Source organism: Lissotriton vulgaris, chromosome 1_1 (genome assembly GCF_964263255.1).
Source record: "Lissotriton vulgaris chromosome 1_1, aLisVul1.2, whole genome shotgun sequence".
Classification (NCBI taxonomy): Eukaryota; Metazoa; Chordata; class Amphibia; order Caudata; family Salamandridae; genus Lissotriton; species Lissotriton vulgaris.
The window spans coordinates 86,438,772-86,455,025 of NC_141685.1; the positions used below are offsets into that span (position 1 = coordinate 86,438,772).

General features: G+C 42.5%; 1 protein-coding gene across 1 annotated transcript in view; it reads right to left on the reverse strand.

Annotated features, from left to right (window-relative positions):
- Nucleotides 1-5,470: 5,470 nt before the first annotated feature.
- LOC147737473 (E3 ubiquitin-protein ligase Mdm2-like) overlaps nucleotides 5,471-16,254 on the reverse strand; it is a 79,000-nt gene continuing 68,216 nt past the window's right edge. The window contains exons 3-4 of the mRNA XM_086924161.1: nucleotides 11,951-12,028; nucleotides 5,471-6,034 (exon numbers count right to left, since the gene is read on the reverse strand). Coding sequence (XP_086780287.1) covers nucleotides 5,471-6,034; nucleotides 11,951-12,028 — 642 coding nt within the window. The remainder of the gene's footprint in view (nucleotides 6,035-11,950; nucleotides 12,029-16,254) is intronic.

The following is a 16,254-nucleotide window of genomic DNA, read 5'->3' on the forward strand; positions in this document are numbered from 1 at the left end:
TTCCGCCCATGCTTACTACCTCTCCCGTCAGGCCAAGAAACAACTAGCAGTTGCCCTTATAGGCTCAAGAATAGACTACTGCAATGCGTTGTATGCGGGCCTGAAAAAGAGCCTACTGCAGCGCTTGCAGGTAGTCCAAAATGCCGCTGCCTGGTTCGTCCTGGACCTTCCCAAGCGCTCCTCAGCCACAGCGGCTAGAAAGCTGCTACACTGGCTCCCTGTAGAGGCACGGATCCGTTTTAAGATCGTATGCCTGACATACAAGGCTCTGGCCAGAAATAGCCCCTCTGGTCTAGGTTCTATCCTGTCCCGCTATTCTCCCACTAGGAATCTACGGTCCTCCGGCAGACTTCTGCTAGCGACCCCCCGTTTCAGGAGAGCGAAATGGGGTGGCAGGGCCTTTTCCACCCTGGCCCCTGCGTGGTGGAATGCTCTTCCTCTGGAAATAAGATCATTGCCCACCGTTCAGGCTTTCAAAAGGGCCCTGAAAACTCACCTTTTTAGGCAAGCGTACCTGTAGCGATGTAGCGAATTTCTTTCTGAGTTGTTCTGTTAGGCGACTTGATACCTTCGGGTTATTGTCTGCGCATTATAAATTTTAAAACATAAAACACATAAACTGGGTAGCAGTAATATACAGACTCCTAGGGCAGGGTAATAACCTATGCGGGAAAAAAACCTAGGCCATCAGTGAAGTAAGTGAACAATTTGTCTAGAAACCAGTGGTGAAAAGAACAATCGAATGTGAATTTTATATTAAAATTATATGTTTAATCAGCATAAATAAAAATCATATAGAGACTCAGCAAAAGTCAAACTATATGATAAGATAAAAATATGATTCATAAAGAAACATCAGCAGGTTATATCAACAATAGGTACATAACATATAAATCATACAAGTTAATCGTACAAGTTACAATTAAAACAATTCATACAAAGTTGTCATGAGCATAAAAGGTGCTGAAGAAATATGTATTAAAACTCGACGCGCGTTTCGGCTGGAAAAACGCCTTCCTCAGGAGTCACTGTTGAAAACTCTGGAAATACATTTACAAGAAAGACATATATCAGATCATTGATATACTATTCAACAATTTTCATATTAGCATAACTGTGCATATAAAAATACAAAAAAGAAATCATATATCATAAAACAGGTTAACATCACAAACATCAGATTCGAAAGTCTTCGCTACCTGGCAGGTCTAGACTGAGAATTTGGTCACTTATTGTCTAATGATAGACAAATGTTTTCATAAACCCCGGTTCAGAACGTAATTATCCGTTCTAGAGTCCGACATTTGCCCATGAACGCAGCACCTTTTTTTTACCATCGCAAATCCATCACTCACTGCGCTTTGTATCTATCTATCTATGCGCGCCATCTTGGAATGGGGCTTCTGTGTAATATCAGAACATTACCAGAATGTTACTAGTCTGTCACCATCGCAAATCCATCACCCACGGCGCTCTGTATCTTGCATTGCGTGCCATCTTGGAATGGGTCTTTTGTTCATTATCAGAACGTTACTAGTCCGTCATTTCTTTCGAGTACCTGATTATTCTATTTGGAGCTTTTCGCGCCGTTTCTGGGGCTTTAAATGTTTGCCTCCGTCACAGCGTTTACCTTCTCAGCCGGCGAGGTACTTTTACCCACTTTCCGCTCCCTGGAACAGCACCATCTTGCTGCCTGTTCGTATTTCATCCACTCTAGGTAAGAGCTAGCGAGCACTAACGTACCCGAGTTTTAAGTAAGTAAGTAAAACTTTATTGTTCAGTTAATTAAAACCATAACAAATTTTCTTTACACTTGTGTCGTAATGTTAAAAATTACCCGAGATGTCGCTATGCATATTATTTTGTGCAGGCGACCCACAACTAGCCAACTCTGGCTTTCATGCTAATCATGTAGGGTGTCCTTTCTTATATTTCACTGCAGCCTTGAAATATCCCGCAGAATCAGACGGTCCCATTGACTAAAATAGCACATATATTTCAACTTGAGAAGCTCCATCTAAATATATAATGTTTCGTTTAATATTGTGTATATGTTATGTCATTGAACTGTCGTTACTCACACAAGCTGGTTGCTGGTGAGTCTCCTACAGCTAGCTTAGAATTTTTAGTGGACTTTTTTACTTAGGATATCCTCTGTCTATCTATTATTGCAGCCATGAATCATTGGTCATAACCAGACGTTTTTATCTACTGACGCAGTTTAGACCATATGAATTTATAACGTTCATCTGAACATATAAGGTATTTGTGTCCTTTATAATACATGAGGCCCGCTAGCCAATTACTCAGCATATTTAGTTTAGCATTACTACTTATAGTATTTTTATAGCGCCATCTGCTAATATGCCTTCCGTTTATTTTTCCATTATCCCTTCCCCGTTTTCACTCTTACAGTTCCTTTCTCCACGTCGATATCTGTGGCGCTATATAACAACAATAATTTTTTGAAGACTTACCTCGCGGCTTTACACAATCACCGTGTACGATCCTAACATATTGTTACCTTTGACTAGAAAACGACAGAGTACATCAGGTAACTTCACGACCAGAATGACTGCATACTTTTAGAGTCAGGTAGTAGCAAACAGCGATTAGGGAAGAACCTTTTATGTGTTTGGATGATATCCTCGCTGTTAGGTTGCTTTGAGCATGTACAAGGAGGGACGTTACTTTGTTATAAATACCGCTCGTTGTTTCTCAATTGTGATTTTTGTGAAGTAGGATATTTCAGACTAGGGGTGGGCGGCCAGCTACGCTCCGTCTGCGGAGTGTGCGTAGTGCCGCCTACTCCGCATTTTGCGGAGCCGGCGGAGCCAGGCGGCACTACGCACGCTCCGCAGACGGAGCGTAGCTGGCCGCCACCACCTCCCTCCCGCCCTCCCTAAATACATTAAATTAAAGGAATAAATTAATTTAAAACACACTTACCTTGCCGGCCGCTGCCCGCCGCGTCCCCGGGGCTCGCTATCTTCCGTCTTCCGTCTTCTTTCGTAATGCGCATGCGCGGGCGGCCGCGCATGCGCATTTTCTCGTGAGAAATGCGCATGCGCGGCCGCCCGCGCATGCGCATTACGAAAGAAGCCGGAAGATAGCGAGCCCCGGGGACGCGGCGGGCAGCGGCCGGCAAGGTAAGTGTGTTTTAAATTAATTTATTCCTTTAATTTAATGTATTTCGGGAGGGCGGGAGGGAGGCGGGAGGCGGGTGGCGGGGCTGGCGGCCGGGTGGTGTTTGCGGAGTGGGGCTACGCGGAGTGCGGAGGTGGGCGTAGTTTCTCGCCCACTTCGCGTAGCTCCGCGAAGCCCCACTCCGCCAACTCCGCCCAGGCCTGTTTCAGACCCTCGATCTCTATATCCAGTCCCACTACATCCCTATATATCTCTACCATAGGATTACTTCTGATAAAATTATCTTCATTTTTTATGGAATCTCTTTTTGTCTAGCCAAGTAGCGACACCCTCTTTCGCTTCCGGTCACGTGTTTTCACTAATGTGACTATCTAGATAATTGGCCCCGTAATCAATGTGGCTCTTTGTGTTCAAGGTGATATCATCATGGTTATATTATATGACTGTATTTCTCTATTATTGATTAGGAATTAGCCTTTATCAAGTGGCTCTAACTATTAAATATAAGAAGATACCATCTACTTTCGATGTACTGCATAGAAATACAGTATTGTCAATGTAAGTTGATTCCTATGTACCCATGAACTTTGTATCAATATTAAGATAAGTTTAGTGCTGTTATCTTTTTGGTGCATGGCCTCTTTTTAACATCTCATCATCAAAGGAGGATCAATATCGCGCCTAATATATGAACTATAATTAAAACGCTTGCTAGCTAAGTACTGTACAATCTTTATGAAAACATTTGTCTATCATTAGACAATAAGTGACCAAATTCTCAGTCTAGACCTGCCAGGTAGCGAAGACTTTCGAATCTGATGTTTGTGATGTTAACCTGTTTTATGATATATGATTTCTTTTTTGTATTTTTATATGCACAGTTATGCTAATATGAAAATTGTTGAATAGTATATCAATGATCTGATATATGTCATTGACAAATTGTTCACTTACTTCACTGATGGCCTAGGTTTTTTTTCCCGCATAGACTGTATATCAGGAGGCCCTACACACTGTACCTCCCATTGACCTGAATGGAGAACTCACCCGTCTCACTGTCAGTGATAGCCGTCGGCTCAAAATGGCAGTGTAAGCCCTGCCTGGCAGCAATGGCTATCCCTCCACCTTTCCCCTTCGGTCTATCTTGCCTTACCAGGGTATAGCCCTCCGGAATGGCTTCGAGGGCCTCTGGGGAAGAGTCACAGTCCAGCCATGCCTCTGTAAAGAAGACTAGATCCCATTGTTTTTCGCTAAGGAGATCATGAATATCCAGTCTATGCTTACGCAGCGACCGGACATTAAGCAAACCACAAACCAGCTTGTGATGCTCTATTTTAACTGACTTAGACAGGTCAAAAGTAAACTGGCAGTGTCTGCAACCCATATTCTCATCAACTCTTACGCTATGCAGACAGGAGCTGCTAGCGCACGAGTTACGGAAGGACAGCAGGTCATCTCTGCTCCAACATGTACAACAGGGGACATGGCCCTGGCCCGCGCCCGGCCGCGGACGGGCGCAGATGGGCTTAACTTAGGCGCAACTTCGGTGCGCCTTCGTCGCGCCCGCTGCGCTCGCCCGCTGCGCTGTCGATAAGACATCCGCCTTGCAGCCCCCCAGCGTCCCAACAACTAGAGCGCTGCACAATGCTACCGGAAGTAGCTGGCTCGGACCTTCCACGCCCTCTGCTCGAACTGTGCTAGTCACCGGCGTCAAAATGAGTCGGGAAGGAGGGACGAGTCCAGCGCTGTTCGTGCCGTTGCTGCTACTGCCTGCCTTCAGGTGAGAACCTCGGCAGAGCAGAGCGGAGTGCAAAGTTTCCCAGACCGGTGAGCAGCAGTAAATATGCAGGTCAACAGCATACGGGGGAGCGTACACGCTCACACTCACACTCACACAGTGCCCCTGATAAATAAAAAATTAGCTCACACGCTCTTGCAGATTAAAATGGTATTAAATCACCAATGCGCCAGCTAACCGTGTTGTAAAAGCGGCAGGGACACTGCCACTGTCCACTTACCACAATTGCTCCTAAACTTTTTGTCCCCCAGTGTCCACCCAAAAGAAGACTAAACCCAATGAGTGATATGCGGGTGAAAATAGGAGACTCTTGGTTCTGGCACCAGCCCACAATCACACTGTATTTTGAACTGACATAAATGGTATGTCACGACTTGCCATTCACCCTTCAGCTTTGATAACACCTTAGCATTTTTCTTCAGAGGGCCTACATTTTGTATCATGCTGGTACACCTAAATGTGTAGCGTTTTAATTGGACATGGGTGATCTCAGTCATGGTACACAGTTAATATAAGGTCTTGTCACTAACTGAAGTCAGTCAATACAATCATTTGTGTGGGCTGTCTGCAGAGTGGACAGGGTTTATCCCGTCTTTTGAGCTTCTTAGCACATGTAAAGCAAGCCATTAGATGTCCTGTCCTTCCATGAACAATGCAGCCATTTTTAGGCCTAGTCTGGCGAATGCCACAAGGTTCCAGGCTGGTAAGAGGAAGAGTAGATTCCATTACACCTCCTTTGACGTGTGTTTCTTCTCCCTTCATTTCTGTGGGACCCTCCCGACTGTTGCTCATGATTCTACCAGATGTGGATGGCTGAGAGTAATCCTCTGTTTCTTGGGACTGGGATGCTTCTGCCCCTATGTCATCATCTTCACTAGAATCTTTTGATTCAACCAACTTGACTTTCTTACAGTCAGGAACATCAACGCCCAATTCTTCATCTAGTTCTGCCAATCGTTTTACGTTTTGCGTCTTTACTTTGAAGTTCTTCTCATCGGGAAGCCAATCCTTGCGAAGTTCCCAACACCGATGACACTGTCGAGGAATTGGAGGGTTCATTTCCTCACACTTTGTGCATTTCCAATAATCCTGAAGTACAATAAGAGAGAAAGTTCATTACAATGCAGATTTATCAGTGTTTTTTTTCAGAATTCTTCTTTCTAGGTGTTGTTCTGTTAGGGTCTCAAATCCAGATTGATTCACTATTAGTCATATTAGGAGCTAAGCGTGTACATCGCATCGCTATCCTGCCCACAAAACGTGCATAATAAACTCCAAGGAGCCAGATAGATGCTCCTCCACAATAAAGCCATTTTCTGATTCGCAGCCATTCTGTGAACGATGGCGGCAAAAGGAATCTCTTACTAGAAAGATTCATAAAAATACAAAATAAAGTTCTGCTATTCCTGTAACCATGGTTTGCCATATTGAGCACATTGACAATAATGCGACCATTCTCAATAATATTGATTGGTAGGTGTTCTTACGACCAGCTACGGTGGCCTAAAAGTTCTGAATAACAATTGTTATCTCACTATGCAGAACCCAACTGCTCTTGGCATATTGACTGGGTCTGAAGGCAAAACAGAGTCAGGAATAATCTCACAGGTTCCAGACACATCACCTTTCAAATGAAGGCATCTGAATCCCTTCAAAGGGCCTGTTTTAGGGGTAATTAGGTTTGGGAATGGTCTAAACACCAGTGGGCATTTAGCCAACCGCTAATGTCTGAGCCATTGATTCTAAGGGAAGTGAAGCTGTGGCCTACTGTCTGCGTTTGAAGACAGGGGAGAGGGACTGCCGAGTGGTGCATAACAAAAAGATCAGATTCCACTGCAAAGGGCACGCATTCCATCCCAAGCTCTGCATATTCACAGATGGGCATGCGGCAAAGAGTCCGCAGCGCTCCCTCATCTTGTGAGAGATATCTGAAAGTCCAAACGTAGTGAATTCATCAGGTGAACATCTATTGTAAGTAAATGAAGGCGTTTTGTTATTCTAATTTAGCAAGAATTGAGTGAAGATCTGGAAGCCTCCCCTCTGGTTTGCTCTCCACTGTCTTTATAGAATTACTCACACAAGTGAACCCCCAATGACACTACTGGGAATATGGTCACTTAACATGACAAAGCTACTTTGTGGTGACAAAAGCAAAGCTAGCCGAGGCAGAATTGTTACTGATTTTCTTGCTTCTCAGTTGCCATGAGAAACAAGACACCCTACTTGATAGAATATAACATAGGAGGTTGGTAAAGTAGAATTGCTTCAAAGGAAAGGGCATTATCTTGCTCTGCAGCCAGACAAAAAGCCTACTACTCCACAGATTGAGTGGCTGACAAAAATGTAAATATGCCACTCCAATGACCAACAACCCTAGAAACCCTACACCAGGGACACAAGGCACCTAAAGAATCATGCCAAGTGTTGCAAGAATTTCAGTTGCAAAACCGGACATAGGCGAGCACTCCTTAAATGAATAAGAAATGGTTACTTGCATGTCATCTTGGTTCTGCATTGAACCAAAGTTCATTAGAGTCATAAATGTTAGAATAAATCACGCCGGATGTGGGGACCCCGGAAATTTTCAAATCAAAATAACACACATTTATTTATTCCCATGTATCGGTGGAAAGGGTGAAAAATGCAAAGGTCCAAATGTAAAACACCCTCCAAATGTTAATCAAAGGCAAGATAATACAAAAGATCACATTTCCACAAGCATATTGCATCACCTGTAATACAAACTGCACTGTACATGACAAAGTAATGAGGGAAAGCGCAGCCTGATAGGTTTACATTAGTGGAGTTAAAAAACAAAAACAAACTCCCCAACCTGGTAAGGCTGCGAGAGCTTCCACTACGCATGACGGAAGATGCATTTCTTTCTAGAGCAAATAGGGTGGCAAATAAAAATATTTCAGAGGCTTTTATTTGAAATGTACAAGAAAAGAGGCCAGAGAGCAGGGAATATCGTTTATGATTTCAGTGAAGATTCCTGCGATGCAGAAGCAAGACTACAAAAATGTTAATGATTTTAGTTGCATCATAGGATCTCCAATGATGGTCATAAACATTAACATAGTGTACCAAGCCAGAAAGTGTCATCGTCCTAACCTCTTCGGTGCGATGACGGCTTTCGGTCGTCATCAGTTACGGTGGGCGTGTGCTGATGACGGCCGGGAGCCATCATGACCACGCGCGCGATCGGAATGTGCCGCACAGGCGCAGAATTCCGGCCGCAGCCAGGGGGTTAACCAATGGTTCCTCACAGCAGCTTGACGGACATTAATGAGCTTTTGTACTGGAACTAAGACCATAATGTTTCGTGAAAGTATAGATTTATTTCTAAGCCACTGCACTACATATATCTGATTATATATCGGCGATTGTGACCACATTTAAATAAGTCTTGGGGAGACATGTATGTGGGCTTGGCTTTCTCTAGAAACTCCCCTCTCACCTGGCGAGGGCAAAGAACGCTCAGCCAGAGGACTGGTGTCAAAACAAAAGTGAAACGCTGGTGTCTGATGAATATGAACCTCTGATACTACCTTCAGGAGAAAAGGATGAATTCTTATCACAACCCAATGTGCGTGAAAAATGTAAAAGGCTCAATAAGTGAGTGGGCTTGAATTTCACTAACCCGGAGAGCAGGGGTTATTGCTATTAGAAAGGGGGTCTTCCAGGGAAAAGAAGACTTTTTCAGGCCTTCAAATAAAGTATCGGATACTGGGAATTTTGAAAAAAGATGCTAGATTTGGCCTTTTCCTGTGAGATGCACTTTCATGGAAAGGAGTCACACATTTGACAGAGCAAGAAGTAAACAGCACCCTCCTGGCTGGTGATCAGATGGTAGGCTTTCTGTTGTCACCATCAACAAAATCCTGTTCCATTTGAAGGAATAGTAGACAATAGTCAATAGACTGAGTAATATTCAGATGTTTGTCATGTCTGATCTCAGGAGTGGCATCACTCAAGCTGTGATTTGGGTAATGGCTTTGGTTTGCATAGCAGTCTCTTGTGTGGCTTGACAGACCTCTGCAACAGATCTGGATATTACCACCGCCTCTGCCAATCTCCAGCAATTATAACCATTGTTGCTTGGCAATCACAGAGCTCATCAAAAGGACATTGCCCAACGAACATTGGTTCTTTAACACAGGACACGTCTTATTATTTTTTCTTTTGAGATATGAAGATGAGATCCACCATTAAATAGCACAGTTTCAACGAAGAATGACATGTCCCAATCGTGATCTTCTTAAAATCAGATTAGGAAATACTCTTGTTGAATTAGGATTCCTCGACTTCTTCTTCACGGAAAGACTACTGGGACAAGACCCGCAACTGTATGCTTTGCAACTCCAGTCTGTATTTTGTGCGTCTTGGCAGAACATGGTTGTTGTGTTGTCCTTTTGAATAAGAATTCAGGCTTGTCGTCAGACGATTGGAAAGCCGTATAGATTAGATGGACTGTCATGAACCCAGGTGAACTGATTTAAGGGGAGCTCTTCCTCCCCAACCACAGCCCTGCATTAACTAAGCTTCCAATCCTGAAAGACAAACATCTGGCACAATAGTTGTGTCTGATGTTCCACTGGAAAGGGACTGGTTGAAGTAGATTTGCTCACCATGATAGATATTGCCTTGTGTCCATTGGCATGCACAGTGTTTCATCTCAATAGCTTTCTTTTGAAACCACGGACCTAGACACTACAAGAAAGGTTTTATATATATATATATATATTCTCACAATAGGAATAAAGGAAATGAAAAATGTCATGGATCCTAAAACGGAGTACATTTCCCTGGCTTTGGGGTTGAGAGCCTTCAGAATACGATGAAAGGTCTCCCACTTTGATAAAAGGCTTTCCTGCAAAGGGAATTGTTTCATTGCATTGTGTCTAGCGCCGTTTCCAGTTAAGAAAGTACCTGAACAGGGGATGCTATGGACTTGTCTGGGAGTCATCCAGCGAGTTATTTAAGTTAGATGGCCATTTTACCAAAACATCATGAAAAGTTGTAATACCATCAACTGGAGATCAACTTGATAGCAAACCTGGCAGAAAAGGGGCCGGCAGGATGGGGTGGTCAGGGGGTGTCTGTGAAGAACCCGCGTCCAAGGAGCAAGAAGATGAAGAGGATGATGGTGACCTGCTTCTTTTATGGTTCCTGGGTGTGTTTGGAGACTCTGAACTACTGATTGGAGATTGAGATGTCTTGTGATGGGAAATGCCACCGGGATACCTTCTAGGAGTCAAAGCTAACTTCCTAAATAAAGATGTTGATGTCTGCTTTAATACCATACTTGGTGGAGGCAGGGGATTCATGGGCTGCAGAGGAGCTTGTGAAGGCTCTTCTGCCAGAATGACAAATCTTGGGGTTCCCAACAACTGTGGAGTTGACTTGGCAGTTAGCGGCAACCTCAGACTCCTGTTTGGGGAAAACTCTGCTTCCAGTGCAAAGGTTAAAGGATTTGGGGTCGATTTGAGAGAAGTCAACTTGTGTTTCAATGGCACAGATGAATGATGGATCGACATCAAGCAGAGAATCCGCTTGAGGGAGATGCTGGTGTGCACCTCAAGTTCTTGGACTGTGAAGACGTACTGCTTCAGCTGGTTCTCGACGAAGAGCAGGTTGGGGACGACATCTTCAATAGCAAGTGCGAACTACGTTGACAGGTTTCCTGCTAGATGTTCACAACATTGAGTGAAAAACAAACAGCTTGAATTTTGACAGGAATTTATCATAACCAGGTGTGAGCACACCTAAAGTGTTCCTGGCTTCCACTCCCAAAAGCTGGAAAAAAGGGCTGGCAATGAGGTCACTTCCGGTGCAAGGCGTCATGGATAGTGGAAGCCCCTGAAGTCTTAGAAAGTTCCTGGAGCCTTAATGGGCATGGTGCTTAAGCCTATCAGGATGCAGTTTTGCTCGTTAGTTAGCCACGCACTCTGCAATTTGTACCATAGGTGCTGCAGTGCAGTTTTGAAAATGGGATTGTTTGTAGTATTGCAGTATAACATTTTGAGGGTGCTAAACTTTTAGATGTGTTGGATTCTTCACTCTTTCTACTAATATATGGAATTAAATGTTCTATATAGCTATATCAGATGGAAATATACACACATACATATATACACAGAAATAGATTTATTTAATGAAAAAACAATTCTAAGATGAGCTTTGTTTTTTGCTGAAAAGCGACAAATCCCTGAAATTCCCCAGTTATGGTTACCAACATACACCGCGAGCAAGAACTAGCACCATGTCCAAAATGCCGATCTGTACATAGCATTGGAAGATGGGTAATCAAGCACAGCTTAACCATTGGGTTGTGCTAATAAGTGTGTTGGGAACAGTGGTCACCATAACTGGTAAATTTCAGAGATGTGTTGTGTTGGAGCCAGAACTGATGAGCTGGGCCCTGCCCTCAACCACCATAGTCTGCCAACCCTGGAGTTGCCCGCCAGACTTGGCTGCCGTCCAGAGCATGCGCTCAACCTGGCACGGGCAGCGGGGCTTAGCCGCAGGGCATGGTTGGTCCCTGTGACCAAACTCACCATTGACAGCCAGCACGCGTTCATCTATGAAGATTCTACGATGCAGAAAAGTTTATTGGTGTTGTTAATTATTATGGGTATGTGTGTCTAGAAGACAAGCAACCAATAACTCTAAAACATAAGATACTGTAATACCCTAACATGTTCATTTTACATCCTTGACCAGTCAGTCTTTATGTCTAAAGCAGTCTTTTAAAGTACACTTGTACAACTGCAGAAACGAGAGAGAACAGAGCAAAGGTTTTCATTGTATCCTGTTTATCTAAAAACATTGCTGCGTCTGAATTAGATTTTTACATACAAGTACCTCACCGAAAGGTACATCATTTTAAAACAGACTGAGAACAGTGAATCTCACTTGAGTTGAGCAAGAACAATACTAAATATTTCTCTTTTTAAAAAAACAAAAAAAAAACTTGCACACTTTAGAAAGAAATGAACTTACTGCCTCAGAAATGGCTGGGTCTGCATCAAATGAGTCTGTATCGGTGTCTTCAGCTTTGAATATGGTCACTTGATATACCTTTGGAAAAAACAAATCTAAAAATGTAAATTAATTTTCACAATGGAGCATATAAAAAGCAAACAGTGGCTTAGCTAGTTCAGGAAGTTCATTTAGTACATCAGTAAATGGCACTTTGCCCATAATCCAGTAAGTAAGGAAGAGTTACTTACCAGTTACACAGGTTTTCAATTAATACAGACTTTCACCATCTACCTGTATGCTTCTAGAATACTAAACAAATAAGTGTGGGTGTGTTGCGTGTGAAATAAAGAAATGTTTTTCAGTAATGTAATATAAAAACTATTATACACACTATTATACATAAATGCCTGTATCCCATTAAAATTGGGATCTAAAGCTACACAAACCAACACTATTGTCAAAATCCTTTGATATCCCTCTTTTTTTTTAACCAACATAAAAATGAAAGTTAATCACATGATATACTGCATTATAGATGATAAACTAAACTGCCACTTTAATGAACCAAGGACCTCAACTATCCCAAAATGCAGCATTGAAGCAGTTGGTCAATCAGTTAATGTTGATGACCTATTGAAGTATGTAGAATCTAATGCCCACATGCATCAAGCACTTTTGCATTCGCAAACGGTGCGATTTCTTAAAATCGGCCGTTTGCGAATGCAAAAGTGCTTTTTCAGATGCATCATCATTTCTGAATGGAATTCGCTGATTTTGCGACTTTCCAGAATGCGAATGCATTTAAGGAATCGCAAATTTGCGATTCCTTAAATGCAATGCATCATTCAGAAATGAAATTGCGAGAACAAGGTTTGGAAGTGCAAATTACCACGAGGTTGACCCTCGTGGTAAATTGCGAAAATTTTTTAAAATGTACTAATTTACATTTTAAACGATGTCATGTTACAGACACACATGTCCTTAGGACATGTGTGTGTGAAACATCCATTTCAAATTACATTTCGGGGGTGCAGGGGGGGGTCCTTTGGACCCCCCCCTGCACCCATGAAATTTTCTAAGTGCCATTCGCAATTTCCATTGATTCCTATGGGCCTTTTGGCCCATAGGAATCAATGGGAATTGCGAATTCGCAATTTTGAAGTCACAAAATATTTGCGAGTCGGTAAAAATTGCGAATTTTACCGAATCGGAAATATTTTGCACTTTCCATGATGCATCCCGTTTTGCGAATCCATATTTGCGATTCGGTAAAATTCGCAAATTTGGAAACGCAAAACGGGAGTTTGATGCATGTGGGCACTAAACCAGAAACCTTCCTTATTTCTGTAATGTCTATTGGGCAAACAGAAAATGGATATTATAATGTATAGAATTCGAATTACAAAATAACCTTTCATTCTCATTAACATTCATAAATATTTTTAAGAATACCAAGCCCATCTGGATAAGAAGCAAGGTAATAGAAAAGGATACAGAATTAATTAAATAGGTTCTGCAGAGAGGCTAATCTAATTCGGAGTAAGTTTTGGAATAGGGGGTAAAGGGCCTGGAACCATAACAATCCATACAAAAGTGGCTGAAAACATTTGGTCTGAAATGCACTCGGATTCTACATTCATAGCGTGATCTGGTTGACCAAAGCTCACTACGTTAAGTTAGAGACATTATCATTAAGACAAAAGTCGCCCCGGCCGCTTTCGGTGGCTGGTAGAGTAGCCATTGCTAAAATGGTGATGTTGCCACGATTACTTTAATATTTTACAAACTTACTGAATGTGATCCCAACGCAGGTGTTCAAACTACTAGATACCTTATTAATAGAGTTGATCGGATTGTCCAAACTGCAGTTAGCCACTAAACATGGACGGCTAAGTGCTCCAGATTTCAGATCATATTGTTATGCGGGGCAGCTCCAGTGGATGGCATATTGGATTATAGGGCGCAAGTTACAAGAAATAGAAATGTCCAGGAATGACTGGAACAGGGGTAATTTGCACGTGCTTCTCTTGCCCAATAGCAAAATGACACCCACTACACCTCCATTATTGAGAGTGGCACTCCTCTATTGGAGAAGGGCACTGTCCTAGACCAGGAAACAGACTCCATACGCATCCAAAATCCCACTGGTTGGCATACGAATGCCGACAGGTATAATAACAGTACGGCAGATATCTGCGTGGGTGGTAGAGGGAGTGGACACTGTTGGTATGCTCTTTGCAGATCGCATCCTAATGACTCATGACACCTTTGTGGGCGAAAGGGGTACCAAATACGCGGTTTATATTACATGCAAACATTGTACGATATATTAGATCCACCTGAGCCCCCACTGTTGATGAGCCCTCGACACATACAATATTTAATGGGAAATGGCAGTCATCTTACTAGATGGCTATGTAATGGTATTCGGTCACAGACCCTCAGAGATAAATGGAACACGGATTTAGATAGGGAACTTCCGGATAAGGAATGGGCTTCTATTTTAGAATAGCCACGGAAGGTATCGAGAAACGCAAAGTTTAAATGTATCCAACTGATGATAGTACACAGAGCGTGTTTTACCCCGCGTAGATTACACGCCATGTTCCCGAACAAGTCAGATGTATGTCCAAGGTGTACTGAAACTAATGCTGACTTATTACATATGATACGGCCCTGCGAGAGACTGAAGCATCACTGGAATGAAGTACACAAAATATTGCCGGTGACCCCAGGGCGAAGAGGTGTATTAATGGAATCTCCATACTGGGATTAGGGCTCAAAGACAAAAGTGGAAATCCTACATATCGATTTATCAAAATGGCACTATTACTAGCTAAAAGAGAGATAACTAAACGCTGGAAAGACAAAACAGCACCAGCGATAGCGGAATGGCATGCAGAGGTGGTGAGATGGGGGAAAGCTGAGAGTGCGGAGCTGAAGAGGGAAGAGCATAGAGGGTTACACAAAAAGCATATCCCACTGGAATGAAATTTGATATTGGAAGAATTTACAGTGACTCGATTATCATAGGCATGATACTGGTATACAGAACCTAGGTACACTGTAATGTATTTATATGTCCAAGATGTGACAATAATGGACTATGTAATGCGACATTGTATGGCTGTCTGTAATTACTCATGTTCCAGCCTGCACTCGAGCGGGATGTGTTCAGTATACATTGCCTTTAATTGTACTGGGGTTCATGGGAGGGAGGGGGGGTTGTTCAGCTTGTTTTATAGGTGTCGCAATTTTTTTTCCAGATGAAGGGACGTCGCAGTATACTTTAACCTTATTATAATGTCAGTATTCAGTTAAGGCATTGATATTGCTTTCTTACAATGTGACAAATGTGAACAATATGACACTAAGAAATTCAATAAAAAAAATTATTTTTAAATAAATCATTAAGATAAAGGATATGAACATGTTCTGCACCTCCGTTGCATGAAATCACTGTGTTTGACAGAAGTCGATTGAGAAAGGGAAGGAATAAAACAGTTCATGCATACCTCATGAACATGATCTTGCATTGATGAAGATTTATAACTAACCGCGAATCATACAAGATTAGAGAAGCAAACGTATGTGAATTCCATTTTCACAGGAGTGAATATAAACATACATTTTGGCACAAGTTCAGCAACTGCAAATTTCCTTGTTAAAATTTATATTCTCCAGGGGCAAACTAATTTCCCCCATGGGTAATCTGCTCCACCTTATTATACAAACAGCCTGGAAAACTGTTTGAGCCTGCCCTTCTCGGGTAAATGTGCAACCTTTTCCAGGGTGGGTAGAGAATGTGGAGGAGTTGGTGGTTACCCTTAAACAGGAAAGTTTGTCTCAACCTCAGAAGGATAAAATACTGAATAGACTTGCTGGAAAGGAGGCAAAATCAGAGGCCTGCAGGAATCCAGACCCAGATATCATGTATTCTGTCAAAAGTGGCTATTATTGGACAACAATCTTCCTCTATAATCTTGCCCTTTTGTATCGCTCAAGAAAACCCGTGTAATTACTACCCAACAATCTTCTTTGGATAAAGGGTTAGGCCAGCCGCCCTAGGAATCACACACATATAGAATCCACATTATGCAATGACCTTTGTACAGAAAGACGGCAAATGTCTTGTCCAGTGTTTTGTTTCTCCAGTTTTGCACTTTTCACAGACAAACCTGAAGAGGACAGTAGCTACTTTAATCAATTCAGACTACGGGATTTAAGCAATTTCCTGTGGCGGAACTTGTGTCGCGTTTGGCTCGACTTGTGTGTCAATCCTGCATGCATTTTATTTTAAGACTCTTGCAAAAAAATCTGCC